Source organism: Sporisorium graminicola, chromosome SGRAM_9, assembly GCF_005498985.1.
Source record: "Sporisorium graminicola strain CBS 10092 chromosome SGRAM_9, whole genome shotgun sequence".
In the NCBI taxonomy this organism is placed as follows: domain Eukaryota; kingdom Fungi; phylum Basidiomycota; class Ustilaginomycetes; order Ustilaginales; family Ustilaginaceae; genus Sporisorium; species Sporisorium graminicola.
In genome coordinates this window covers 92,710-120,081 of record NC_043739.1, presented here as the reverse complement: position 1 = coordinate 120,081, position 27,372 = coordinate 92,710, and the positions used below count along the sequence as shown (strand labels likewise).

General features: G+C 54.9%; 11 protein-coding genes and 1 pseudogene across 12 annotated transcripts, besides 1 other annotated feature; 8 read left to right on the top strand and 4 right to left on the bottom strand.

Moving 5' to 3' along the window:
• Positions 1-87: 87 nt before the first annotated feature.
• On the top strand, positions 88-1,785 carry EX895_006421 (uncharacterized protein; the record flags this gene model as incomplete). The annotated part of the gene is made up of 1 exon (XM_029887012.1): positions 88-1,785. One exon carries the CDS (start codon positions 88-90, stop codon positions 1,783-1,785), a length of 1,698 nt encoding a protein of 565 aa, XP_029736504.1.
• Positions 1,786-2,705: 920 nt separating this feature from the next.
• Positions 2,706-5,405, top strand: EX895_006420 (uncharacterized protein; the record flags this gene model as incomplete). Its single annotated transcript, XM_029887011.1, has 1 exon — positions 2,706-5,405. The coding sequence occupies one exon, from the start codon at positions 2,706-2,708 to the stop codon at positions 5,403-5,405; it is 2,700 nt and encodes an 899-aa protein (XP_029736503.1).
• Positions 5,406-5,677: 272 nt separating this feature from the next.
• On the bottom strand, positions 5,678-6,355 carry EX895_006419 (uncharacterized protein; the record flags this gene model as incomplete). Its single annotated transcript, XM_029887010.1, has 3 exons — positions 5,678-5,725; positions 5,826-6,239; positions 6,332-6,355. 3 exons carry the CDS (start codon positions 6,353-6,355, stop codon positions 5,678-5,680), a joined length of 486 nt encoding a protein of 161 aa, XP_029736502.1.
• Positions 6,356-7,122: 767 nt separating this feature from the next.
• On the top strand, positions 7,123-8,021 carry EX895_006418 (uncharacterized protein; the record flags this gene model as incomplete). Its single annotated transcript, XM_029887009.1, has 6 exons — positions 7,123-7,285; positions 7,407-7,451; positions 7,576-7,662; positions 7,779-7,790; positions 7,879-7,911; positions 7,999-8,021. The coding sequence occupies 6 exons, from the start codon at positions 7,123-7,125 to the stop codon at positions 8,019-8,021; spliced, it is 363 nt and encodes a 120-aa protein (XP_029736501.1).
• Positions 8,022-8,724: 703 nt separating this feature from the next.
• Positions 8,725-10,008, top strand: EX895_006417 (uncharacterized protein; the record flags this gene model as incomplete). The annotated part of the gene is made up of 1 exon (XM_029887008.1): positions 8,725-10,008. One exon carries the CDS (start codon positions 8,725-8,727, stop codon positions 10,006-10,008), a length of 1,284 nt encoding a protein of 427 aa, XP_029736500.1.
• Positions 10,009-10,144: 136 nt separating this feature from the next.
• On the bottom strand, positions 10,145-10,775 carry EX895_006416 (uncharacterized protein; the record flags this gene model as incomplete). Its single annotated transcript, XM_029887007.1, has 3 exons — positions 10,145-10,360; positions 10,448-10,655; positions 10,741-10,775. 3 exons carry the CDS (start codon positions 10,773-10,775, stop codon positions 10,145-10,147), a joined length of 459 nt encoding a protein of 152 aa, XP_029736499.1.
• Positions 10,776-11,421: 646 nt separating this feature from the next.
• On the top strand, positions 11,422-13,185 carry EX895_006415 (uncharacterized protein; the record flags this gene model as incomplete). Its single annotated transcript, XM_029887006.1, has 1 exon — positions 11,422-13,185. One exon carries the CDS (start codon positions 11,422-11,424, stop codon positions 13,183-13,185), a length of 1,764 nt encoding a protein of 587 aa, XP_029736498.1.
• An 18-nt stretch (positions 13,186-13,203) lies between these two features.
• EX895_006414 lies at positions 13,204-14,884 on the bottom strand (annotated as a pseudogene; the record flags this gene model as incomplete). The annotated part of the gene is made up of 8 exons: positions 14,459-14,884; positions 14,211-14,344; positions 14,059-14,127; positions 13,928-13,978; positions 13,723-13,840; positions 13,534-13,656; positions 13,423-13,430; positions 13,204-13,298 (listed from the first exon to the last, which is right to left on the bottom strand).
• Positions 13,204-14,884: a sequence feature.
• A 2,005-nt stretch (positions 14,885-16,889) lies between these two features.
• Positions 16,890-17,717, top strand: EX895_006413 (uncharacterized protein; the record flags this gene model as incomplete). The annotated part of the gene is made up of 1 exon (XM_029887005.1): positions 16,890-17,717. The coding sequence occupies one exon, from the start codon at positions 16,890-16,892 to the stop codon at positions 17,715-17,717; it is 828 nt and encodes a 275-aa protein (XP_029736497.1).
• Positions 17,718-18,177: 460 nt separating this feature from the next.
• EX895_006412 (uncharacterized protein) lies at positions 18,178-20,475 on the bottom strand (the record flags this gene model as incomplete). The annotated part of the gene is made up of 1 exon (XM_029887004.1): positions 18,178-20,475. One exon carries the CDS (start codon positions 20,473-20,475, stop codon positions 18,178-18,180), a length of 2,298 nt encoding a protein of 765 aa, XP_029736496.1.
• Positions 20,476-21,861: 1,386 nt separating this feature from the next.
• On the top strand, positions 21,862-24,132 carry EX895_006411 (uncharacterized protein; the record flags this gene model as incomplete). The annotated part of the gene is made up of 1 exon (XM_029887003.1): positions 21,862-24,132. The coding sequence occupies one exon, from the start codon at positions 21,862-21,864 to the stop codon at positions 24,130-24,132; it is 2,271 nt and encodes a 756-aa protein (XP_029736495.1).
• Positions 24,133-25,648: 1,516 nt separating this feature from the next.
• On the top strand, positions 25,649-27,340 carry EX895_006410 (uncharacterized protein; the record flags this gene model as incomplete). The annotated part of the gene is made up of 1 exon (XM_029887002.1): positions 25,649-27,340. The coding sequence occupies one exon, from the start codon at positions 25,649-25,651 to the stop codon at positions 27,338-27,340; it is 1,692 nt and encodes a 563-aa protein (XP_029736494.1).
• Positions 27,341-27,372: the final 32 nt, after the last annotated feature.

Sequence of the window (27,372 nt, the reverse complement as noted above, 5' to 3'; positions counted from 1 at the left end):
CACACAGCACTTATTCACATCGACTTCCTCCTATCGCCTTTTCCATAGCCCTCCATCATCATCATCATCGTCGTCGCCTGTTCTGCCATGGCGCCAGTCTCAGCGTTGGACGCGAGCACTTCGGTCGCTTCGCCCCTCACCCCGTCCAAAAAGGAAAACACACACTCGCACCATACGGCCATCAATGAGCAGATCAAGCCTCCTAAGAACCAGGAGCTCTCTCGCATCAATGAGTCCTCCAACGACTCGCAGCCCGATCCGAAGGGCAGTTGGAGGAGCTGGAGGCGAGGTGATGGTCTCCAGCCATGGGAGAACGAGATCGTCCGCAGCACCGAAGTGCAGCGCAAGGCAAATGTAGCTCAACTCTACTTTCTCAATCACTATTTCGACAATCTCCGATACCTTGCTGACCGCAAAGCAAGACACGCTCGTTTCCAGGAGTCTACACGCGCTCGTCACCTGCTATCGGACGATCCAGACGCCGAGCCGTCGCCCGAGTACCTCAAAGAACGCAGCTCCTACTTTGGACGCGAACGTGTTTTGCTTCGCAAGAGGAGGACCAAGCTTCGTGTCGACCAATTCCACATCATCACTCAGGTCGGTGCCGGTGGCTATGGTGAGGTCTTTCTCGCTCGAAAGCGCGACACGGGCGAGATCTGCGCGCTCAAGCGGCTTAAGAAGCGCATCCTTGTCAAGATGGACGAGGTGCGCCACGTTCTCACAGAGAGGGACATCCTGACCGCTACCAAGACGCCCTGGCTGGTTCGTTTGCTGTACGCCTTCCAGGATCCTGACCACGTCTTTCTAGCCATGGAATACGTACCTGGTGGAGACTTTCGTACGCTGCTCTGCAACAACGGTGCTCTCAAGGAAGAGTACGCTCGATTCTACATGGCCGAAATGATTGTCTCGGTTAACGAGCTCCACCGTCTAGGCTACATTCACCGTGACCTCAAGCCAGAAAACTTCCTCGTCGATTCTACGGGTCATGTCAAGCTCACCGACTTCGGTCTCGCCTCGGGTGCGCTCAGTCCGGGCAAGATCGAGTCGATGAAGGCAAGGTTGGATGCTGTCAAGGACACCGACTTTGTCTACCGCACGCCTGCCGAGCGCGGATCCATGTACAAAAAGATGATCCAGCACACCCAACACCGCGCCAACTCGATCGTAGGCAGCCCAGACTACATCGCCCCCGAGATGCTCCGAGGACGACAGTACAGCTTCGGCGTCGATTACTGGAGCCTTGGATGCATCCTTTACGAGTTCCTCTGCGGCTTCCCTCCTTTCAGTGGCAGCAACCCCGACGAGACGTTCGCTAACCTCAAGAACTGGCAAAAGGTGCTACAGCGGCCCGTGTACGACACGCCTGAAAACGTGCAGTTCAACCTGAGCGATGTTGCCTGGGACGCCATCACCAAGCTCGTCGACACGCCCGAGCGACGCTACAGCACCCTCGAGCCCGTGCAGGCGCACCCCTTCTTCCGCTCGTTGGATCTGGGCCGTTTGCGCGAGCTCAAGGCACCTTTCATCCCGGAACTCGAAAACGAGGAGGACACGGGCTACTTTGACAACTTTGACGATCCTGCTGACATGGCACGCTACAAGGATGTCCACGAGAAACAGAAGAACGTCGAGGCGGTGCGAGAGGCCGGCTCGGGCTCCGGTGGAAGGGCTCTGTGGGTCGGATTCACGTTTGGCAAGAACCACCTCGGTGCCAACGGCAAGCCTCTGTTCCCACCATCCACATCCAAGGATGCTTCGGACGCCTTTGCCACCATGTTCTGATCCGAGCCAGCATTCAAAGACCTTACCTGACCTAAACTTGACACCTCCTGTCTGCGATCGCCGTTGTTGCTTGTTATACCCATCAGCAGTATCGCCATAGGGCGTGCGTAGTCACATTGCGCTGTCACTATAGCGATGCGACTCTGACATATTTCCTTCTCAATACGAATCGCTTTTAATCTTCCCTCCGCCTCGATGGTGTGCTGAGCCTCACGTCCGAAGTAGGGATCCATGAACAATTACGAGCTGCGAACCCTTGGCGCATGTGGCATTCGACTGACGAAGGGAAGAACTGCATCTCGGATGCTTCCGAAATGAGGCGGGGTTGGTGGTGAGGGGAAATGCAGAGTCACAGGCACACACGACAGAGAGCGCGTTGTTCGAGTGGTTGAATGCACACTGCCGCACCTCCACGCGAAGAAATGGTCACTCCTCTGAGCTCGAGCCAGATTCCAAAAAAAACCCTTAGTGGACCCTTTCGTCCGTTCGTCTGTTCCTTCCACACAACTTTATACTTCCCGCAGCGCATTTCGTCTTCGAGGTGTCGGCTTCTCTCCGCTGCCATCATTCGTCACCATCACTCACTTTCCCACCCTTTGCGATCGTCATACTCGGCGATCCGAAGTAGTGGCAGCAACTAGCGTGATCGCTTCAATCCTAACCGGTCAACCACATCCGCACCGCAACGTTGTGGTCAATCCGCAGCCTCCTTCGCAGCCCTCACCCTCTCAACGCAACCATCCTTCTGGCGGTCATCACGCCTCAGCCTCGATACTATCCATTCGATCCGTCGCTGTCGCCAAGTGCGCCCTGAACACGCCTCGAAACTCGCTGTCCCTTGCCCACTCCTCGCATGTCGACAAAAGCGCTGCGCTATCTTACCATAGCGCTCCGCTAAGCCAACAGGCTCGTCAGCGTACATGCCGTTGAGGCGGCATGCCTCCTCACGCGAGTCCTGCTCACGCTCAAGAACACACACACCAAATAAACGTCGCGCCAATGGGAACTACTCGTCTGTTGCGAGCTCCTCGCATTCCTCCCCATCACGAGGCCGTTCCAGTACCAACGGACACACTGGCCAAGCCACGCTCGGTGATCCCATCTCGCCCTCTCGCCCATTCCGCAGCGTAAAGGCGACTGAGCTCTTCATTGACCTGCTCGATAGCAGCGACGATGAGGCGCCTCCACGCCCGACCGCACAATCACAACAGCAGCCTGCTGACTACGACGAGCTGGATGACGTTGTGACTCCCGAGCTTCCTCCAGCAGATGCTTCCGCACCGCCGCTCCCCGAGTCTCTCTCAGACTCGTTTGTCACGCCCGATCCGCCTTTGATGGGGATCATCGCGAATGCAGAGACACCCATCGTCAGTACCAGCCAAGGTCAGCTCAGTCCAGATCCCACATCAGAACCCTCTTCTCCGCCACATCCGCCGCCACATCCGCTTTCCAGTCAACGCCCTCTCTTCAGTCCAGAAGATCTCGAATTGCAGCCGCTCTACGACGAGCTCAAGGCCCTTCTGGATACCGAGCAGGCAAGCGACGCAGACGAGGACGAGGACGAGGACTACGAGCAGCGTCGTCTTCGCAAGCTTCGTGCAAACGACGCTCTTCTAGCCCAGCTCGGCCTTGGCACCAGTGGTCATCCGAATCCCATCGGAGATGATCATGCGGTTGTTTCTGCAAACGCACGGAACGAGGACGCTGACGCGCAGCTGGCGCACTCCAACGACACACCTTCTCGAGGACACGGTCGACCCAAAAAGCGTGGTCGCTCTGACTCGGCACGCCTTCCAGAGACAGCACAAGAGCCTCGCACAAACAGAAAGAAGAAAAAGTACGACCGTAGGGTCAAGTTCGCAAAGGATGGCACTACAAAGTCGGCTCCTCTTCCGGGCGAGTCTTTCGACCTTGCCTACGTCGAGTTGCCCCCGCTCCGAAATCGAGCTCGAAACGAGTATGTCTTTATCAAGGATGTGCCTGATATTCGCCCCGAGGACCTGGTCTCATGGAGCGAGGACGAAGAGGAAGAAGAGGATGCCGACGCTGGCGATCAGGATGAGCTTGATGAAGATGACGCCGTCCTAGGTTATGATGCAATCGGTCGCATCAAGAAGAGACGTAAGAGATATCAGCCGAACGTGCTACCTGACGGAACCGTGTTGACCTCCTGCCACCAATGCAGACGCAAGACGCCCAGTCTCAAGATGCGATGTGGCCGAGGCAGCTGTATCCTCTCGTATTGCGAACGCTGCATTACTGTCCGATACGACGATATGCACTTTGATCCCTTCGCTCCCAACTTTACGTGCCCTAAGTGTCTGGGCTTTTGCAACTGTTCCATCTGTCTCCGACGGTCCGGCCATGGCGATCTGGTTCATAAGGGTAGGGAACACGTATTGGCTTTCTCTAGCCAGCTTAAAAAGCTCGCAGTCGAAGCTGATCAAGATGGGTCCGTTGGCCTCAAGGATGGTACGGGCACTCTTCCCGCACAAGTGGTCGCTCTTGGGACGGAGACATCATCGCGGATTAAACGAAGAGGCAACGGCCAAGTCAATGGCAGGGCGACCAAGAGCAAGCGCCTTGATCCCACCGTCCCGGCTCCTAGTCCACCCAAGCGGCGGGGACGCCCGTTCAAGGAGCGAGAAGGCAACCAGATTTGGACCCCGATCAAGCTCGAACTCGATTTATCGGACGAAGTTGCCGAAGACGATGTCTACAGTCCGCTCGAAGAATACATGCTGGGAAGGCTCTCCGTGGCTCGCCGCATTCTGAAGCTCATAGCAGCAGAACAGGCTGCTCCGACAACAGCTGCTCCGTCGGTCGATGCTGTGCCAAGACCCAAGCTGGTGGTCAGACTCAGGATACCGCCGCGAACGCTGTCTCGCGCCCGAACTTTTGCTGTAGCTGACGGAGTTGTCGAGAAGAAAGGAAAGATATCGAGCTACCACGACGCGGAGAAGGACGTACGCAGCGCTGCAAATCACAGCGCGTTTGAGTCCGATGCTGGAGTTCTTACAGACAGGGACATGTTAGAGGAGAATACGGATGACGCACGAGAAGACGACGACGCGCAAGAAGGGGAGGACACAGTCGAGACGCTGTTCGAGGAAGGCCGTACACAGGTGTTTGCAGCTTCGCTGCTTCAAAGGCACGACACCACGAGTGTTGCCTACGGCACGGAAACCTCGCCACTCACTGGCCTGGACGATGGATCGAGTGGTTGCTCTGTCGCCTCTTCGCGGCACAATGGATCGAGACAGGCAGAGATCAGTGCAGAGGAGGAGGAGGAGGAGGAGGAGGACGACGACGACGACGACGATGACGTCGAATTGTCGACGCAGGCGTCTTTCGAGACCGCTGTTACGTCTTCCTCTCTCAGGAAGCCACAGAACATGCAACAGCTGGCACTGGCTGTACTTGAGGACGCCGACGGAGTCAACAAAGCGGTACACGCCGACATTCTGCGAGTTCACGAGCCTCTGGCTTTTCCGTCGTGTTCCGGCTCGGAAGCAGGACAGCTGGGCGCACTGCTCGACCCACAACCAGTTGCAGGAACGCCCTTGCACTTCCTCGAGTCGGCGTTTTCCGATCTCGACGACGCGGTGGTTCGGAACTAGGCGTGGACCCAGCTCGGTCACTCACGTCGAAAAGATTGCGGGTCTATCAACACACTTCGAGAAGAAGTCAGGATCCCCACACACCGTCGGTATGTGGGCCGATTCAGCCTCTCTCACACACTCACCCTTTGTCAAAGGCACGCTTTGTATACTAATAGCAGAGAAAATTATGTTTGACTACTTCCTTCGGGTGTGCATCTGCACTGTGAATCTTTCACCGTGATGACACACTTTAGCTGGACGAGCGTGCTAGGAGCGATATCAAGACGAGCTCACTTGAAACCAAGGAAGGACTTGAGAGGCTCCCAACCGAGGTTAAGCTGTTGCAATTCAAGGCAAGGGAGGAGAAGAGGTCAGCAACAATTCTTGAAAATCTGGCAGAAGGCAGGGCAAGGCGATGCTCGAACAGCAGATACGTACGTTGTAAAGACCAGCACCAACGGTGACGGCGAGAGTGACGACGGCGCCGATTGGGCGACCGATAGCAGCCGAGCTTTCGGCCTGGATACCGAGGTTGGCGTGGGCTACGCGAGCGGCAAACAAGGTGGTGTAGGCGGCGTGAACGAGCGAAGTGGGAGCACCGTTGAGCTCAGCGAGGAAGATGAGGAAGAAGGTGAAGGGGGCGGATTCGGTGAAGTTGCCGTGGGCACGGACGGCACGCTGAAGCTTGGCCAGCTCGGCCGGGCTGTTGACCTTCTTGTCACCGGGACCGTGCTGCACCGCATCCGAGTCTCCCGAGCCAAGGAAGACGTTGGTGTTGAGTCGGTTGACGATGACGTTGGCCGACAGGTAGGAGTAGTAGCCGGCGAAGAGGGCCGAGTGTGCCAGAGAGGCCTGCAATGGTTGAGTGCGAACAGAGGAAGATGGACAGGGAGGTGAGTAGGTGCCAATTGCAACAGAGCATCGCGCGCAGAGGCAGGACTTACGGGGCTGAGAACGAAGAGGGGCATTTTGGTCGATTAAGGAGCTGTTGATCAAATGGACGGTCGATACTGCAGTTGTAATGGTGGTAGCAGCGGAAGTAAGGTGCACGATGCCACCAACTTCTTGTACACACGATCGCGAGTTGGAGTTTTCCACGACGCCATTGCTGTCTCTCTCTCCTTCGATTCACAGACTCGCTAACTTATGACGATACCATTCCTGCCTTTCAGCTGCTCTGAGCGGGCCAAATGCGATTTACCACAAAAAAAGGAGAGACCCCAGAGAGACAGCGAGCGAGTGGAGGCTTGGAAGCGCAAAATGCACGTGCCATTCAAACTAATCGCGCTTCATACGCACGGTAGAACGAGCTAATCGGAATCGTGCCTTTCCCCCTGAAATTCCTACAGGGGGAGGATAGAGACGAACTTCGACATTGATTCGGTGATTGCAGGCAGCGGACAATAGTAGAAGCACCGTGAACTCGAATTGCCCTCTCTGGCTCTGAAACGCAACCAAAGCAGTGGCTGCCATCTTTTTCTGTACCTCTTGGCTGGCGTGGCGCGGCTTTGGAATTCCGCGCTGTACCAACGCACACACACCCACACACGCAGACTCTCGGCAGAAAGTGACAGAGCGGGCTGTGCGCTTAATTTGCACGCTGCAGGACTCAGTAATCGCCCCTCCTCGTCACCATTACCTCGTTTGTTCCTGACAACCACCACCACCACCACCACCACCACCACCACCACCACCATCGCAAGGGCCATCCCGAACAACTGAACCTATAAGAAAAATGTCTGCACAGAACGACAGCCGATACGACCCTTACATTCCTTCGGGAAATGCCAGCTCTGATCCTTCGGGCGGCGGAGCCAACTTCTCCAACTCCAAGACGGCTCGTATCCACTCCGAGATCGACAACACGATCTCGATCATGCGCGACAACATCAACAAGGGTGAGCCTGGACCCGCCTTGGTACCATCAACGATGCGTCGTTCAGGACAGAAAACTGACTTGTATATTTGTTTCGATCGGCTTGGTCCAATCCAATCCAACGTAATCACGACGACTTACAGTCAACGAGCGTGGCGAAAACCTCAACAGCCTTCAGGACAAGACTGGTACGTTGCAAGGTGTGGCAGTTCGCGGCCGAATATGATCTGGCACTGCCATCTGCCGACGCGAAACAGAGGAAGCAGCACTGACATCCCTTGGCGAATCTCTGACGCACAATTTCGAACATAGATAACCTCGCTGTCTCCGCCCAGGGTTTCCGACGAGGTGCCAACCGTGTACGCAAGCAAATGTGGTGGAAGGACATGAAGATGCGAAGTAAGTTCGGCCTACAAGGAACCTCCTTTAGCTTTCATGTTGGATTACTCGCTAACCGCATGCGCGCCTCCTCTGGCCACACTCGTTGAATCTTTTTCCATCTCAACCTACAACAGTCATCATCGGTAGTAAGTATCGATGTCCATGCTTGTTTCCATCTCGGGGCTTTCCCACTGATACAAACCCATCTTACCCATCTTTGCTTCACCTTGACAGTCGGCATCGTCATCCTTCTTTGCGTTATCATCAGTAAGTACAAGTGCACTACCCGAAAGAAGTACCGAGATCAAGTCGATTATTGACAAATAGAGCCTACATTTGCACTTGTCTCTCCAGTCCCCATCGTCGTGAAGCACTGAGGGCGTTAACGGAACGCAATGCCCGTCCCTCTTGACCTTGACCAAATGGCTCCCTTCTTGTATGCTGGTTGCTTCTGTACAATACCCGTTATGACGACTTTCCTCTTCCGCAAAAGACTTATTATGATTGACTACCGGATAGATACTGGCCTGACACCCTTGCATCTGAGATGGCACGACGCAGCGACCGAACAAGGCCCTTTCTCTTTTGAAGGGTTGCTATGAATCGTCGTCTCGCATTGTGATTTCCGCTCGATGCTTGCTTCAGTTTCTGGTTCATCCTGTGGTGAACCCTGTGCAAAGAGCACTGTCCTCATGGAAACTTTCGCAAAGGTCGGCCATCTTGCGTGGACGATTGGGATGAAGGACTAACTTAACCCAAAACTGACGAGCTTCGAGTCCCGAAATCCGAAACAGAATTGGAGTCAATTCCAGCCGACACGATTGGGCGCAGCTTCTTGAATTCCAGATTACGCGATACAGCGGCCAGCTCGGTTGGAATTTGGGCTGCCTTCTTCTGAGACCTGCTCGTCCAAAGACTACACCCACGACCTTCACCACCATCCACATAAACCCTCGCGGCACTTTGATTGTCTTTCTAGGTAACAGCCATCTCCGATCAAAGCTTGCACTTGGCTCGTACGATCGCTTTGCAAAGGCGGTCGCTGCTGCTCTACGGAAAGCACCCCTCTTCTCTGTCACCATGTTCTCAAGCTCTTCAAGGACCACGTTGGCCGCTTCAGGTCGAGCGCGGCTGACTGATGCGGCGGTCGCTGCTCAGCTTGCTCGAATCAAACCTCTGCATCGTACACTCGCCACCGTCGCCAAGAACCAGAACAAGCCACCTACTGGCGTCTTGCTCATGAACATGGGTGGCCCCTCCACATCGACGCACGAAGAGGTGGGCGACTTTCTCTCGCGCCTCTTTCACGATCGCGAGCTCATCCAGCTCCCCTTCCAGTCCCGTCTTGCTCCTCTTATCGCACGTAGGCGAACACCCAAAATTGTCGATCAGTATGAAAAGATTGGCGGCGGATCACCCATTCTGCGCTGGACTCGAACACAGGGTAAAGCCATGACCGAGTTGCTCGACGAGCTTCACCCCGAGACGGCACCGCACAAGGTCTACGTCGCTTTCCGATACGCGCGACCTTTGACCGAAGAGGCGCTTGACGAGATGGCGGAGGACGGTGTCACGCGCGCGGTCGGATTTACTCAGTATCCTCAGTACAGCTGCAGCACCACCGGCAGTAACCTCAACGAGCTTTACCGCGAGATCCAGAGACGTAAGGAGCGCGGCGCCCCGGAAGGCAACATCTCCTGGTCCCTGATCGACCGATGGCCCACCCATCCTTTGCTCGTAGAAGCGTTCGCCAACCGCATCCAAGCTGTGCTTGACACGTACCCAGAGGACAAGCGCAACAAGGTGCCCATCATGTTCAGCGCCCACTCGCTTCCCATGCAGATCGTTTCGGGTCGAGGCGATCCGTATCCTGCCGAGGTGGCCGCTACCGTCGCCGCCGTCATGACGCGCTTAAAGTGGAGCAACCCTTATCGACTCACATGGCAGTCGCAGGTGGGACCGTCTGCTTGGCTTGGTCCGCAGACGAGCGACACGATCAAAGGCTGGGCCAAGCAGGGCCAGAAGGACGCCATTGTCGTCCCCATCGCCTTCACCAGCGACCACATTGAGACGCTGTACGAGATCGACATCGAGCTGCAAGAGGAGGCCGAGGAGCATGGCATCACGCTCAAGCGCGCTGAATCGCTAAACGACGAACCCACGTTCATCCGAGCCATGGCCGAGATCTGCGCTTCGCATCTGTCAGCCGTCGAGGGCACGCCCAGCCGCATCGCAGACGAAAAGCGCGGAGAAGATGTGTGGAGCCAAGGCCTCACGAGCAAGCAGATGCTTCTGCGATGTCCCGGTTGCGTCAACGCGGTGTGCGGTGAGCAGAAGGCTTTCTTCGCTCGCACCTCGCAGTAAATTGTGTCCAGCCTCGTCAATGTTGAAATCTCACCTTCCAAGAAATAAACTCAGAGTCACAGTGCAAGTGTGTGCATTCTTCGCAGACAAGACCTGGAAACCCCATTGATTGCTAAGCATAGGTGTGACAACACCCTTAAACTGTGTCGTCGTCATACACGAACCGGCTGTCCTTGGGGGAGAGAGGCGCGCGTTTGACATAGGCGTCGTTATCCGGCGGTCTCTGGAGCTGTTTGCAGCTGGCTAGCATGCTTTGTAGCGTGAGGAGCACCGAGCTGATGGTGAGAACGGGGGACCATTCATTGCCCAGGATGGAGGCGCAAATATGACCGTTGCTGTAGACATGCGGGTGCTGTTGCTCATACAAGAATTGAAGCGGTGACGAAGTAAGTATGCTGCACATCTGCATGTGTGAGGTGGTACTGCAAATCGGACTTACTATGGGAGCTTGGAAGCCGTCTGTGGTCAGAAAGACCACTTCGGGGCTCTCCATGGGATAGTTGTCCGAAAAGCGGAAGCGAAGGCCAAACTTTTCATCCTGATACAGGCTGTTTCCTAGCACTTGTATGGAGAACTGCCATTCTTGCAAGTCATCGGCTTTGATGATCGCACATCCCTCTGGTGCGCCCTTGACCCTGATCTCGGAGCTATAGATACGAAGCGGAATCAGTACGTCAGTCAACGAGCGTTGGTTCCCCGGCAGGTTATCATAGAGGCGCAGATTAGACTTACAGCTCTTTCTGGAGACGCTTCGTAGCGATCCTCATGCTTGCTACTGTCGAGATTCAGCGCCTGGGCACCTGTTCCAGCACCTGCACTGCCGCTTCGTACTCGTACTGGGAGCGTGATCGGTATGATGAGATGGGGTAAATGGTTGATGAATTGGAGCGAGGTTTCCCTTCTGTGGGGAAAAGGAGCAGAAATCTGGTTGAGCCTCGAGAAGCGAGAGCCTGTGGTGCATTTCCCAGCCACTTTTTGAAAGGCTGAGTCTTAAATCACAGAATCACTTTACGTGGAGGCTGGAGGCTGTACCGATAGCAATCGGGTTCAGGGTCCCTCAATCGGCTGCCGATTGAGCTTTGAAACTCGCTCGCTCCACTTTTCTTTGACTTTGCGCACTTTTTGGACTCGTTTCGACTCTCGCATTGCTCTTCCGCTACCAACATCACAACCACACCACTTCGACTACATTCTAATCACGCATCTCAGGCGCCACGATCAGAAGTAACAGGTTGACCTGGACCAGTCATACTTCTGTTCACACTCGTCCGATCCTCGACTCGACACTGGAAGCGATAACCTTCTGACCCGGTACAGAGCTGCTCAGCATCGCTTCCACTGGTTCCGCATCCACGGGCTTTCCATTTGCTTCAGGCTAGTATCAACGTCGCGGATAGAAAGCCTCGTTCAGTCATGCCGGAGTCATCAGACGACCATCCTCTGGGAGGCTTCATCACCGTCAACCACAGATCCATCCCAATGCAAGCAGATATGCACGACATGGATCTATCGCATGGCGACTCGGAAATCCAAATGATCAACGCTTTCCTAAACCAGCCTTACCCTTACCACCCTTCTGATACTCGCTCCAGTCTACCCGGACGCCACAAGGCAGATACAGCTCAAAGCGAGGCACAGAAGAAGAAGCGCGAGCAAGACGAGGCAGAGCTCGCAAAGATATACGAGTCGTTCGAGTTCGACACCTTGTGGTCCAAGCTCAGCGATGTATTGTCGAGGATGAAGAACGATCCCGGTGCGGCTCAGATTCTTTTGCCCTTGATCGAAAGCATGATGGTTGTCTCGCAGCATGTAGCCAGTCCCGAAGCAGAATCCTCCGCCTCTCCCACCGAAACCCGCCCAGCACACAGCCGTTCGTCTACTCAGGGCGGTCCCAAGTCTCCAAGAGAAAACATTGAAGACAACTTCTTCGCTTTTACCGAGAAACATCGCAAGATTCTCAACATTATGGTCCGCCAAAATCCCTCGCTCATGTCGGGCTCTTTTGCTTTGCTCGTCCGCAACCCAAAGGTGCTCGACTTTGACAACAAGAAAAATTACTTTACACAGCAGCTTCACAAAGGTCGACGAGATCACTACACGCCCCTCTCCCTCTCTGTCCGAAGAAACTCAGTCTTCGAAGACAGCTTCCGTTACTTTTCCAGAAAGACGGGTCCAGAGGTCAAGCACGGCAAGCTCAACGTCCGCTTCAACAACGAAGAAGGTATCGACGCAGGAGGTGTCACTAGAGAGTGGTTCCAGGTCTTGGCAAGAGCCATGTTCAACCCAGACTATGCGCTATTTCAGCCTTGCGCGGCGGATCGAACCACCTATCAGCCAAATCGCATGTCCTATGTCAACCCGGATCATCTCTCCTTCTTCAAGTTTGTCGGTCGCATCATCGGCAAAGCCATCTACGATGGAAGGCTGCTCGATGCTTACTTTACCCGTAGCTTCTACAAGCATATCCTGGGCAAGGCCGTCGACTACCGAGATTTGGAATCCATCGATCCCGAATACTTCAAGAGTCTGGAATGGATGCTTAACAACGATATTACCGATATCCTCGATCTCACATTCAGCGTCGACGACGAAGAGTTCGGAGAGACCAAGGTCATCGAACTCAAGCCCAACGGCTCCACCATCGCGGTCACCGAAGCCAACAAGCAGGAATACGTGCGCCTCGTCACCGAACAGAGGCTCACCAACTCGATTCAATCCCAGATCGATGCTTTCCTTGGCGGCTTTAACGAGATCATTCCCCCCGAACTCATCCGCATCTTCTCCGAGCAGGAGCTCGAGCTGCTCATATCGGGTCTGCCCGACATTGACGTTGATGCCTGGAAGAACAACACTGAGTTGCACGGATACAGCTCTGGAGATGCCGTCATCCAGTGGTGGTGGCGCGCCGTTCGATCCTTCGATCAGACCGAGAAGGCCAAACTTTTGCAATTCATCACTGGCACGAGTAAGGTGCCGCTCGAAGGTTTCGCCCACCTCCAAGGCGTGCAAGGCACGCAGAGGTTCAACATTCACAAGGCGTACGGAGCCGATCGATTGCCAGCGGCGCATACATGCTTCAACCAGCTCGACCTGCCTCAGTATGAGTCTTACGACAAGCTACGTTCTTCGCTGTTGCTCGCCATGAACGAAGGTGGTGAAGGTTTCGGATTCGCCTAGAATTCAAAAGGGCGCCTCTCATTTTCCGTCGTGCATGTTGTCGCAAAACCTGATCAGCGAGCGCATGATCGAGACGGCTCCGGCCCTGTATCCCCCTCTGAACATGAGCAGATCTGTTGTCAAAAGCATTTTGCATGCAAAGACAAATAATGTCAGAACTGTTTGTGTTTTGTGACGGATCAGAGTTTGTAGCGATGAGGCAAAGCCTCGCAGCAGGAGCTGTTGTAGCAGACTTACGATTCAAGCTGCATTTTGAGGCAGGTGCAGTTCAGAGTTGATGAGCAGTGTGATTCAATGAGCAGAACAATCTGTCGTGGTGGTCAAGTGAGCAAAGACATGGGTACTTACTGGTGATAGAGCTCGTAGAGACGCAGTCTCTCGTTGTAGTATGGCTCGGTTCGCGGGATCACCTCGTGGTAGGCATCAAAAAAATCTTGCGTGAAGCCACCGAACATGTTCATGATGCCAAGTCTGGTCCGATGCAAACGTCGGTCAGTCTGTGACTGTATAACCTGCGGTCTGTCTCTCACAACTCACTCTGCCTCGTTGTGACCATAGTAGCTCGAACTACGACCATGAGAAGGACCAGGTGTGTCAGTTGAGACAAACAACACGCAATGCGAGATCAAGCAGCAGTATTTTGCAAGCTTACGGGCTACAAATGACGAAGATGAGATGTCAGCAACGCAATTAGTCAAAAGGGTGGTGGCTTTCGTGCAGAGAAGGTGTGGGGATGACTTACTCAAAGACGGCTGGTTCGCCAGACTCGGCAACCGTACCAGCATTTCCAGACCTATAAGAAGCACACATCAAGACTGGTCAGAGCAGTCTCATCGCCTACGAGTCGTGCTGCTCCACAAAGAAAGGGCTTACCACAAGTCTCCGTGTAGAATGCTCGGCTTGACTTTTCCTTCCAGCGGTGCCAGCAGAACCGGATAGACCCTGTGGAGAGTAGACGTTCGTTGTCAGTACAGGATCGTCCCTGATCAGTGGCCGCTACGGAGAGATGTAGTTTTTCGACCCACTTGCTCCGCATTTGTTGTTCTAGATCCCTCAGCTCGGGGTCGCTTTGGTCGGCGTTGATTCGGTTAACCAAGTCACCGATCCGTTGATCTTCCCAAAACTTGGACCATGATGTATTCCAGCTATTGTCTTGTCGCTGACAGGAGTGGAAATGGTCAGAGAGTAGCAGCGAGTTCAGTGAAGCGGCAGTATCAGTGACTATTCACAGCAAATAGGCTCCACGGCCAAGAGGAAGGGGCAGCCAACGTACTGTCACACCGCAGTAGGTAGCGACCCCAAATCCGAATCGCCCGTCCTGACTGGTCCCCCTCTTGTGCATCTCTGCTAGACTCTTGCCTAGCAACTTCTGGCCGGCTCTGTTGATCGATCCCCTTAGGTCGAGGTAATCTGTCACCAGGTATGCTCGCCCGTCAGCTGCTTGGCCAGACGCATGCACTTCCGGTGTAAGCCTAGACACGGCATCGTTCTTGTCCTCGGTGTTGCTGAGAGCTAAGCCCATGGTCCGAAGACTCTCCGCCTCCCCCAGAGTTTGCTCAACCGAGCTGTCGATCTTTGCGAAAAGGCTTCGTCCGCTCGGCTGCGCTAGGACGCACGATCCACCACGTGCTGTGAACTGGGTCCCCAGATGGGAGCAGTCGCTTCGCAGGATCGATTCAAGCGTCTTGTCGAGCGCCATCGTTGGATTGTAGTGCAGGAGGCTCGGTGCAGGTATCACTTCAAGATCTGAATGGGTACTGAGACGATAAGTGTCTCTGTATGGTGTCTTGTAGGCGTCTAGTCGAGCGCTTCATAGTCGTGCTGTGTGAGGATGTCTCTCCATTAGACAATGAAGTCGACGCCTTAAAATCCCGCGCACTTCCTTCCTACTCATGCATGTCACCTGTCGCGTCCTCCACATCGGTCCGACCCAAGGCAAATTAGGCGGCTCCGGCCATTGGAACGACAGTGTGAGTATTCAAGCCGGGGTTACGTTGTCTCTTGCTAGAAAATCGCGAAACGGGCACATCCAATGTATCTGCTAGGTTTCAAGGAAGGCCGTTGTCGAAATCACGATAACATCTCTAAGGGGTATTTTCTAGTTCTTTCAACCAAATAAAGTGAGAGCAAGGTGACCTATGATTAAATCCATTGATGTGAGAACCATTGTCTTGAAACTAATATCTTGTATGTGGGCAGCAAATATTCCCGACCAAGTCCAAAGCAGACGTTGAACACCTCAAATCCAACAAAGACTATGGACAACCTCAACTGTATCTCCTACTTTTCCAGGTTCACGTCATCTACCCGATTATCTGGCAGTAACCAGCTCAGTATTTGTGAAAAGGGAGAAGTTGCCCGTGTTCTTTACAGTAAAAAGATTGGTTCAAAAAAGAGCGTAAAGGTGAAGTTGGTGCAGTTCGTCAGCAGTTTCAAGCTGCATTGTATTTCCATTCTTGAGTTCATCGTTACCATCAAATCATCACTGCAAAGTGATTGCTGCTTCACGGTTACGGACCTGACTGTGAAGTACGTTGTCCTGAGCATAAGGCAGTAATAAAGCATCTGACCTGGATTTCGGGTGCCTACCGATTTTTGGTCAGATGCAAAATTGAAGTCGATCTTGAACGGCAAGGCACACAAGCATAACTCATGCACTCCCGTTTCAATGAGAATCGCACCATACTCACCCCTAGAGGTTTCATTGCGGAACTCGTCTAAGCAGCAAACACCTGATTATATGTGACAGAGTGAACGGGCACTCGCCAAACTTTTGCGAATTCCGAATCACACCGAAACAGAAGTAGCTAATTGATCTTTCCTCAAAAAGCTCCAATTGGCAATGTGCAAAATTGGTTCTTTCGTTCTTTTTTCCATCTCATAAATCATGAATATCAACTTCTTTCAGATCTTCAATTGACCCTCAAAAACACATTCATTCGTTTCAATGTTGGAAAACTATGTACAACACCCGAAGGTTGGTCGGCGAGGTCTTTTTGTGTGTCAATTCTCCTCATTTTGAGGTCCAATTCTCACGATTGCCTGCGCTCAGTCTCCAGGGAGCCCAACCTCCAAGGCTACGAGAGGCTGTTCGAACGATAGGTCCACACTACTACACACAGATTATTAGCCAGCACAAGTCGGCATGTCTGCGGAGAAAGACGTGCTACATTGTTGCTTCCAACCTCATTAGTCTCGGTGGAAGCATACCAGTGCATATGAACTTTTGGTGTGGACGTGGGGCAGGAAAGGCATCCAGCTACGTTTGTCAGAAACGTGCAAGCGAAGAACAGGCGGGCGGTAACCACGGCGTCTTGACCCGAGCGATGACAACCGCGATTTTGGACAGGTGCCGTGCAGCCTTCTTGGAACAGCCAATTTGGTTCCAGACGCAGGAACAAGTTACCGCACTAACCTGTGGAGGCGGACAGAACTCACGGCTCCGCACGGCTCCGCACGGCTCCGCATGCTCGATGACGCCTGGCGGATCTGTTGAGATACCGGCGACCATTTCCACGAGAACACAGGATAAGTATGGCACGGAATCGCCTGCGCCACAAGGACATCTCCTCCATCACAACGTCCAACTCGCCCTTCATCGCAAATATTTCTCTCCGCTGTGAATCATGTCTAAACCATCTGACACCATACGCCCGTGGGCCCTGATCACGGGGGCCTCGGAGGGTCTTGGCAAAGAATTCGCAATGCAACTAGCCCAGCGCAAGACGCACAACCTAATTTTGGCGGCCCGAAGCAAGGACAAGCTAGACTCTGTTGCTCATGCAGTATCAGATCAGGTTCATGTTAAAGTGATCATATCCGACCTCTCGGTCGCAGGAGCGGCAGAGAAGCTGGATCTGGACACACAGAGTCTCGACGTGGCCCTCTTGATCAACAATGCCGGGGTGGCCTTCGGCGGTCCTTTCGAAGATATGCAGTACGAGGATGTCCAGAAACTCGTCTCGATCAACATTGTTGCATTGACGGAATTGTTCCATATCTTCCTCCGCAGGATCAAGGAGCAGCACAAGAAGCTCAGCGAGCAGCAAAAGGGGTCCGACCACGCCCTCGCTGGCATCATCAATATCTCGTCCATGTCCGGTTTCATGCCGATCCCTTCGATGGCGCTCTACGCTGCCTCTAAGGCTTTCGTGCTTTCGCTCACCGAGAGTGTGTATTCCGAACAGCGCAACGAGGGGTGCGATCTTCGTGTCGTGGTCAGCTGCCCTGGCGTGACCAAAACCGAAATATGGACCAAGGGCGGAGCCAGCGAGAAGTCAGTCGTTCTGCCGCTGGGTACGAAGGAGCACGTGTGTGCCACCACTCTGGCTGCGTTGGATGCGCGGGACAAGCCGATGATCATTCCTGGCTATTTCAACAACCTTTCGGTGGCCAGCTTGCGCATCGCGCCGCGAAGCCTTGTTCGCTTCCTCAGCCGACGTCTGATGGGGCAGGACCCTTCGCTGCGGGAAGCTGAGGAAGTCAAAGAGGCATTTGCCAGAATGGGACGCACTTTGCCCACTCGATCCTAAACGGAAGTCTACTCCAAAGATGTACAGTAGCTGTGAAACGTGCAAATATTTGCGATTCCCGCCTTTTCTCTTGGCAAATATCCCAAAACAGCGACGTCCTCGATCGCTTCATGAGCCGAATTGCTGTTCTCACTCTACCGGGGTACCTGTGTGCATCCGTGTGCAGCAACCAAACGATTTGGGACAAAAGTCTTGTAGACTCACCCGTTTCTTGAAAGTAGGCATCATCAGCTGAGCTCAGATCGGGCAGTCTGCGTCTGGAGCGAAGGGCAGAGCAGGATCACAATCTCGAGGTGAAGCGAGTTCGACTTAAAGGGTCGAGCAACGTATTCAATTCAACATTCCAGACACAGCGACAGTATCCGATGAGTGGGTTGCACAGCGTGGCAAGCAACCCAAAAAAGTCGATAACCGAGGGCAGGGCCTTGAGGAAGAGCAAGCGAGCGAGCGAACAGCCTAGTTAGACCAGGTCGTTCTGCACTTGGCTTGGTCGGAAAGGCCAGCGGAAAGCTCTCTTGACCTTTGAGGCATTGCGGGATTGCTCTGCATCGACCTGACCGTGAGCGTTGTGCAGACCGGACTGCTCGGCACTGGTACTACGATCGAGGGGTAAGAAACCGCTGCTGGAGCTGAATTGGGGCAGCGAATCTGCGCTTGCATTTGCTCCGCCCGTGGGCCACTGCGTTCGATTGAGACCACCGCCACGAAGGTCGGATTGCCATACGTCAAATGCGGACCATGATCGGCGCCCATCTTCATCGGTGGCAATGGTAGGCTGGAAGGCTTGCTTGATAGCCTCAAAGTTGGAAGCATTCTGCAGTGAGGGATTGCCGATGCCCTGCGAAGCGTTGGGCAGCATCTCGCGACCGTCGGCAACGGAGGCAGCGTTAGCACGTCGAAAGGCGTTGCGCAAGACGCTGGTGCCGAGATCATCATAGCCATCCGAGTGAGCATTCGGCATCTGATTGATCGGCAAGCTGTTCGAATCGGCGTCGAACGGGCTCGGAGTGAACCTGTTGGCAGCCAGAGCGCGCTCTTCCATGTGAGCCAAGCTATCGACAAGTGGATCTGGAGTGGAGGCGAGGTGGGCGTACATGGCGTCTTGACCTCCGATGTGACTGAACTCCATGGAAGGGTTCCACATGTAGGGCGAAGTGTCGATGCGGCCTTGTTCTCTGAAATCGCCCTCCTGTGCGTTACGGGCCATCACCTTTTCCACCTGCAACTGATCCTGAGCAGCTTGTACTTCGTGGCGGAGAGCGTCAACCTCGATGCGAAGCTTCTCTACCTTGTCCTTGGTCTCGGTGATGAGGGACGAGAGCTCTTCTGAGCGTTGCAGACGCTTGTCGGCGTGAGCCCCCTTCTTTGTTGCCAAGGCAGCTCTGCGTTTGTTAAGCATTTCCACCTGATCTTTTCTCTGCTGAATGCTAGCCTGCTTGAGCGCGCGAGCTGCGTTGGCGGTCTTCAATCGCCTTTCGGCCTCACGTCGAGTGCTTTCGACCTGCCTTTTGCTGTCGTCCAATGCCTTTGTCCTTGTTTTGATGTCGGAGCGGAGCCTTTCCTCTTCCTTTTTCTTAGCTCGAATCTCCTCTAGATCGACCTCGAGCGCTTCACAGGCGCGAGCAGAGGCGCTTTTGATCTGAAGTAGCTGTTCCTGGAGCTCGACGATATCAGTTTGCGATCTAGAGACCAATGCGGTGATGCTGAGACAATCTTGAGACTCGGCCTCCGAGGTGTGTTCCTTGTTGGTGGCGATGGAAGGAGCTTGTGACGGGGATGCGATGCGAGCGGCGGGCTCGGCGGCAAATGGAGCTCCAGACGCAGGCTGAAGTACACTATCCTTATCCTGGGTGCCACTGTGAGAGGCTAGTATCGAGGAACGCCGTGACTCGGGTGCGGGATCGACAGAGCGCATTTCGATGATTCCCCAATCCGGGACGTCTGGCAAGTTTTCCTCTAGCTCCGGGCGGCTCTTCTTGTTCTGATGGGATTGGCTGGACGCGGGTGTTGGCGGCAGATCCGGAATAGCATAGCCGAGAATCCACCACTTGCCAAAAGCGCCAATAAAGATGGATGTGCAATCCGTAGTTGAACCAGTCTTTGCAGAAGTGCGATCGCTAAGTCTGCTAGGGTGGTGTGATGTTGGGCCCTGTTGATCATGAGCGGTGCGAACAGGTGTACTTTGGGCGATCGTGACAATGGAGAGCAGACCCAGATCCTTTCGATGGAAAGGAGGCGTACGCAACGAGAGCGCCACCTTGGAACCGAATGTGAGAGCAAAAGGACCGGAGGAGTAGGGCGCGGTAGAGAGCAAAGAAGAGAAGGCGTTGGGGTCTGACTTGCGAGCGGGTGAGGGCTCAGTCGGAGCGCTGTCCGCGCCATTGGTGCTGGTCAGTTGCGACTCTGCGGCATCCTGATCTTGGTTGAGAAGTCTAAGACGCTCCCGAAAGACGAGGTCGGTGAGGAAGGGTCGAAACGAAGCCTCGTTCGGGTTGGTCCAGAAGGCGAAGAGGAGCAGGATGCCAACGAGGGTCCAAGCCCAGAGGAGGGCCTGGAGATCGTCGAATTGCAGCATGGAACGAAAGATCGAAACGGGCGTGATGGGGAGAGGATGGTCCCTGTGCCGATGAAAGAGAGAGTTGAAAGCATTGGCGGGAGTGACGTTGTTGATGTTGGTCGTCGTGGCTGCTACGCCGACATGTTGGTGGCGATCGAGGAGGAAGCCGAAGCCTCCGCGCACGGAGGCACCCAGGCCCATATCAAGAGAGAGTCGGATTGGATGTCGATCTGCTCATGCAGACAACCAAAAGCTGGGCAGGGTGACGGCGAAGGGTACAGGTCCGAGTGCTGCTGGCAAGAGATACACAGCCACCGAGACCTGTCTGCTGCGGTGATCAGCAGCGGCGCAAATGTGCGAGGCTGCTCTGATGCGACGGCGAGTGAGTGACGCAGGATGAAAGGTGAGAGTCAAGAAGCAAAAGTGAAAAAGCATGAATTGTTGCTCTCGTCGGTCACGGCAAAGACAATCCGACGGTTCACGGTTGCAGTTGCAGTTGCAGGCTCAGTCTCGGTCACAGTCACAGTCACCTTTCCTTGTATTTGCATTTTCGGTAAGACCGAGGGTCAAAAAATAGCGAATAAGCCAGCGAACAGCGGGAAAATTTTCTATAACCACAGAGGGGCGGAAAAAGCGCGAAGAAGAATGCATTCCTGAAATTGAACTAGGCTAACTGACCACTACGGGAGTACAGTCGGCGGTCTGACTCCGAGCTCAATGTGCGCCAGGGAGTCGCATGGATCAGCATCACACCGGAACGTAGTTCCAGTACTTTACGTACGCCCATCGGAGCACACGCGTATAGTTCTGCCTTGTTCAACCTGCCAGCAAGGCGTTGACGGAGAAAAGCTGTCACGGTATTCGATGTGTAAGCTGTTACATCCTCACTGTAGAAACATTGTTTTGCGCGAATGAAAGACGGTGAATGCAGCTGACCAGTTACAAATCGGGAATCTCAATGACGGACAAGATCGCGATAGTGAAATCACGCACTTTAGCAATTGCGCGTGACGGGTGGTGAGCGAGCGTGTCGCTCCGCGCTTTCGAAAGCTGAGGAAGAAGAGACCGAGAGAGAGGGAGAGAGAGGTAAAGGGGAAAAGGTGGAAAATTCCAATTTGGCTCGACGAGTATTTGAAGACGACGCGTTTGTCTTGATGCCCCTTCCCTCCTAATTTGTCGCTTCGTCTCTTCTTCTCAAAATCCCCCTTTAAGAGAGGCACGTTGGCAAGGGTTTTGCGCACCTTTCGATTTCTTCTCTCGCTTCCGCACGCACCCATCGTCAAATCAGATTCCATCCATCCGCGTCGTCGCCATCACCACCATCATCTTGATCACCTTCGACACTCCATCCGTTCCATTTATCAATCCATCTCACGTGACTTGCCCATCCATACAGCTTTGATCGCGTCATCACCAGCTGTGCCGCCATCCCTACGTCACAGATCCGCGCGTCTGTCATCAACGCATCCATCCGTCATCCTGTTAACCTCTGCTCAGTCGTGGCCAAGCACGACAGCATCAATCACTGCTACTGTCTGATCGCCATCTAGCCCTTGCTCCACTGTCCATCCACATTCTTCACTCGCCATGTCTGACGCCTACTTCGCCATGTCTGACGCCTACTTCGCCGGCGCACCGGTCAATGGTCACGACTCCGGAGCACCACACTCGGATGCTACCGCTCCTGCTCCAAAAGTAGAGGCCTCCTCCGACGGTTCCGCCATGAGCTTCCAGTCGACGACACCGCTCAAGCCCGAGTCCAGCAGTGCACCTCTCGTACCACCCACCGCAGAACCCATCTCCAGCGTCGGCATCCAGCCAGCCACCCTCGTCTCGGAAGCCCAAGCGCATTCCCAACACGCCTCCTTTGCCACTCCATCCGCCCCGCAGCAATCCGAGCCCGCGCCTGTCTCGTCCAAACCGTACGATGGCCCTTTGGAAATGACGGCAGCTCAGCTGAAATTTGCACAGAGCACGCTCAAATCTCTCAAAAGTCGACGCGAGGCCATCGCTTTCCTCGCCCCCGTCGACCCCGTCGCCCTTGGTATCCCTCAGTACCCGCAAATCATCACCAATCCCATGGACTTTGGCACCATTGATGTCAAGCTCGCTCTCACCGCCCTCGTGCTCAAACCTAACTCCAAGCCGGGAGACAAGGCGAAATCTGCGCCTCAATTGGGCCTCGATCCTTCTAAGGACTTCTACCGCCGCATGGACGATTTCGAGAACGACGTCCGCCTCGTCTTTTACAACTGTGCAACCTTTAACGGGCCCGAGAGCCCCTACACCCAAAATGCACGTGTCCTCGAGGCTGCCTTTAACAAGTACTTGAAGGATGTACCGGCAGCCACAGTACCTTCGGCTCAGGCCTCCGATTCCCCCGCTGCTCGTGCGCGTCGTCCATCCAACCCCGTGCCCACCATCCGCCGCTCCTCTTCCGACGTCGGCGGCCGACCGAAGAGGGAGATTCACCCGCCTCCGCCCAAGGATCTTCCCTGGGCGAACGAGCCACAGAGCGCTTCTTCCTCCGAGATGCGCAAAGCCGCACGCCGCAAGGCCGCAAAGAAAGGTGGTCTTTCGGCACGTGAACAGGCCCATTACGCAAAAGTCGCTCAGGACGAACTGCGTTTCTGCACCCGCATCATTGACGATCTGCTCAAGCCAACTTACTCCAATGTTGCCTGGGTCTTTTACGACCAACCCACCTTGGATTTCGACTGGGCACCTGCGTACTTCCAGATGATCAAAAAACCAATCGCCCTGCGCGACGTTCAGAAGAACATCAGGTCGGGCGAGTACGCCGATGCCGACGAGTTCAATGCAGACATGCAGCTCCTCTTCCAAAATTGCTTCACCTTCAACCCGCCAGGCTCGGACGTCTACACGATGGGAGAGCAGCTCAAGGCGGTTTACGAGGAGAAGATGGCGCGCAAACCTGCCCCGGCTCCTTTGCCCGACTACGAGGAGAGCGATGTTGAAGATGACGAGGACGCCGACGAAGACGAGGACGACGTGGATCCTGCCTTCTTGGCGACGCTGCAAGATCAGATCTCGCAGCTCTCGTCCACGCTCGCTATGCTCGAGGGCGCCAAGAACCAGAATGCAGGCCTGATCGCCAACACCAAGGCCATGCTGGCTTCGTTGCAGGAGAGCTACGCCAGCTCGGGAGGATCCAAGAAGAGCAAGAGCAAGGGTGCTGGCTCTAAGAGAAAGGCACCGGAGAGCGGTGGAGCCAACAAGAAGAAGAGCAAGGCCAAGGCGGCCAGCAGCCCTTCAGCCGCGGCTGCCGACTACGCCCCGGCCAAGAAGGCCAAGTCGACAGCTGCCAAGAAGAAGCCTGCGCCTAGCAGCAACAAGAAGGCGAGCACGAGCCGCAGAGACGACAACAGCGACGAGGACATCCGCACGGTGACGTACGAGCAGAAGGAGGAGCTGGCGGCCAAGATCACCGAGCTGTCCGAAGAGCGTCTGGACGGTGCGATCCGGATCATCAACGAGGACAAGCCGCCAAATCAGAACGACGAAGAGGAGATTGAGCTCGACATTGACGAGCTGTCGCCGAGAACATTGTACAAGCTGTACAAGTACGTGGTGCGACCCAAGAAGCCGGCGCCGGTGGCCAACAAGAACAGCAAGTCGGCGCCACTGGACGGACGAAAGCGTGGTACGGGAGGTATCAAGAAGAAGAACCTGGACGAAGGCGAGGAGGCCGAGAGGATTGCTCGCCTTCAACAGCAGCTGGAGCAATTTGGCAACCCGGATGCGGTGGGTGCTGGCGGAGCGGTGGGTGGGCACGACGATCTGGTGCACTCGGAAAGCTCGTCGGACGAGAGCGGATCCGACTCGGATTCCGATTGAAGCGTGGCCACATGGTTACACTGTTGGCAGGCGCAGGACGAAGCTTCAAGATCAGCCACTGATTGATAGGTCGCTGCATTGGTGCAAGCTTGGACCGCTTGGTAGACTCGAGCATGGAGAGACCAGCAGGAGAGACGAGCGTGCGCTTTGTACTAGCACGTGCGCAAGTGTAACATTAACATGATACATCTACGATTCCCTGCGCGCGTTGAAGGCATGCAAAGAGCCTGTTTAACGACAAACGCTGGTACGACTTTGATTGAGAGTGCCATGGTGAGGTAGAGTCCTTGCGAGTCTAACATTCACGACAAAAGGGCCGGTCACGTAGTGGTTCGCAAACAAGTGCGGTGTCGATCAGGTGCAGGGCCGGGGCGAAATACAAATGCGCAGTCCTGCAGGCAGGCCGGCAGGCAGAGAGTGGAGAAAGGGAAACTCGTCAACGACTCGCTTAGCGAAAATCTCTTGCAACTCCGCAGCTACACAGGCGCAATGCTGCTGGGGAATTTCCCCTTGGAGACGCCCTGCCTTTGCGTTTCAAATTATGGGAGCAATGAAAAAATCAGCCCCGCTCTCCCAAATGCAGCAGCGTCGAATGCATCCTCCTTCCAATGGCAAAGTGCAATATGCATTTACCCCATGCTCGCTCAGCCGACTTTGGTGCAGGCCGCGACCCGTGAAAGGTGGCGAGCAGAGCCTTGTCGGTTGCCATCGCCCTGGACTGGCCTTTGGTCTCCAACTGGGGAGCGTGGCAACGCGCCGTTCGGGCCACCCCTCCTGTCCTTCGCAGGAATGCTCGTCTGGAGGGGCACGCTTACCCCGATGGGATCCGGGCCACCCCACATTTCGACGTCCAGAGCATGGGGTCGAGCGCTTCTGGTGCTGCAACTGTACGTGATGGGAACTCAATAAGAGCGCAAACATGCAAGGCAGCGGGCCTAACTAGTTGGCGAGCGTTGACGGCCAATCGACGGCTAGCAGAGAGATAGAACCGCACGCACACTCTCATAACAAACAATAAGTTTTAGGGTAGCAGCGCAAGAGCAGAGTGCAAAGCGAGCTAGGCAATGGCGGATGGATTGAAAAACGGTGGATTTTCCCCGCATGTAAAAGATTGCTGCTTTTGCATGCGCTCTGCCAGTGTGCCTTGATCTCGAAACGAGCCCTTTTCCTGTACCTCTTGTAGTGCTGCGCCTGCTGCGACGGCAAAAATGTCACTGTCATGCAGTACAATTTGCAAGCTCCGCTGTCTGCTGCCTGCTGCTCCATTTCATGAGTCCTTCGATGCTTTCTTACGATCTTGCTTGATGACCACCACGATCCTTGACACTCATCTTCCCGTCTCCGTCTCCGTCTCTAAAACTTCTCTCGCAACCCTTGCCGCATCTTTCTCCATCTCAGTCGAGCTTGGGACCTGCTTGATCGTTAGCAAGGTCACCGCTCAATCCTCCTGGTGGCTCTTCCAACTCTCATTTCACTCCTCGAATAATCCAACCGCCCTCTCACAGGACACCTCGACATGGCAGGATTTATCGACTACAGCAAGCGCAGTCGTGCGCCTGGTGCTGTCTCAGAGACCAGCGCAGACGCCGAATCCGTCAGAAACACACAAGATCCTTTCGATGAGCAGAACGCTCGTCCACAAGAAGCCCACGAGCCCAACTCGGAAGCCGCGCCTCGCGCCCCTCGCCGTTCCGAAGCGAGCGATGCCGATGCCGCTTACGAGGATGCTTCCGATGAATTCGATGGTCGTCCAGCAGAGCCTTCCCGTCCCTCTCGTGTTGAGGTCGTGAGGGATCCTGGTGCTCGTGGCAACTACCCGCATCGCGACGAACGTCCCTTCTTCGACCCCACGTTCCCCAACTACCAGGCTGAAGCGCCCCTCGAGATGCCCTTCTTCGACCACGTCGTTGCCGATTACGGTCACTATGGTCTTTTTCAACGCCTGCGACTCAACTTTCGTCAGGCCATCTCCTTTCTCATTAGCACCACCGCTCTAGGCACTGTTCTCTTCGCTGCCTACTTTTCCTACTTCAACCCGTTCAAAAAATCACCACCAAAGTCAAAGGCAGACCGCGAATACGAACGCAGGATCACAGGCGAGCGCGGTTCCGGCAGACCCGCTTATTATGCCGAGTTCTGGGGCTACCAATGCGACGAGCACGACATTGTCACCGAGGGCGGCTGGATCCTCAAGGCACACAGGATCTCGGACCCTCGTCGCGCTGGCGGCGTCGGCTACCCTGTCATTCTTCAGCACGGGATTCTCTGCAACTCGGCTCATTTCATCGTCAGCGAGGAGCGCTCCATGGCCTTCTGGCTAGTCGACCAAGGCTTCGATGTGTGGATCACCAACATCCGCTCCAACTTCAAGGCCGGCCACACCGAGTACACTCGATCTGACCCTCGCTTCTGGGCTTGGGGTCTCAAGGAGCTCGCCTTTGATCTGCGCGATCTCGTTGACTACGTCACTGCTGCTACCGGCTATCCGCAGCTCGCCTACGTCGGTCACTCGCAGGGTTCCGGCTCCATGTACCTCGCCCTCAGTCCCGGTATCTGCCCCGAGATTGGCAACAAGCTCAGCTGTTTCATCGCTCTTTGTCCTTCCGTCTACGCCGGCTCCGTCTTGCGAAAGTTCCCCTTCTCTCTGCTTCGTCAATTCCGCTCCCGAAAGTGGTGGGGTCTCGTCTTTGGCGTGCGAGAGTTCATGCCCGCCATCGGTATCGCACAGGCTTTCCTGCCCGCCTTTTGGTTCGGTCACATTGCCTACGTCATCTTTGCCTTCCTGTTTGGCTTCCACGATCACAATTGGCTCTCGCGACACAAGCCCAAGATCTTCCGAACCGTGCCCGTCCCCACCTCGTCCGAGCTTCTCTACTGGTACATGTCCGGTTTCTCGCACCGAGGTTGCATCTTTGACCCACGCATCACCGAACCATGGTTCCCCAGGACCTTCCCACCTCACTCTTTATTCTACGGTGACATTGACTATCTCGTGCTGGGCAAGCCAATGGTGCAACGCATCCAGCGTTACGAGCCCAATGTCGAGATGATTCACACGGTCGAGCTGCAGAACTACGAGCACCTTGACGTCATCTTTGGCGTCGATGCCTTCCGAACCGTTTTCCCCGGCATCAAGGACACCATTCTGCAGACCATGGACCCCGAGGATGCGGCCCCCGAGATGTCTGAGCGAGGTGGACGCTACTAGGCGATAGCCAGAACCAACATTCCCACTTGAAC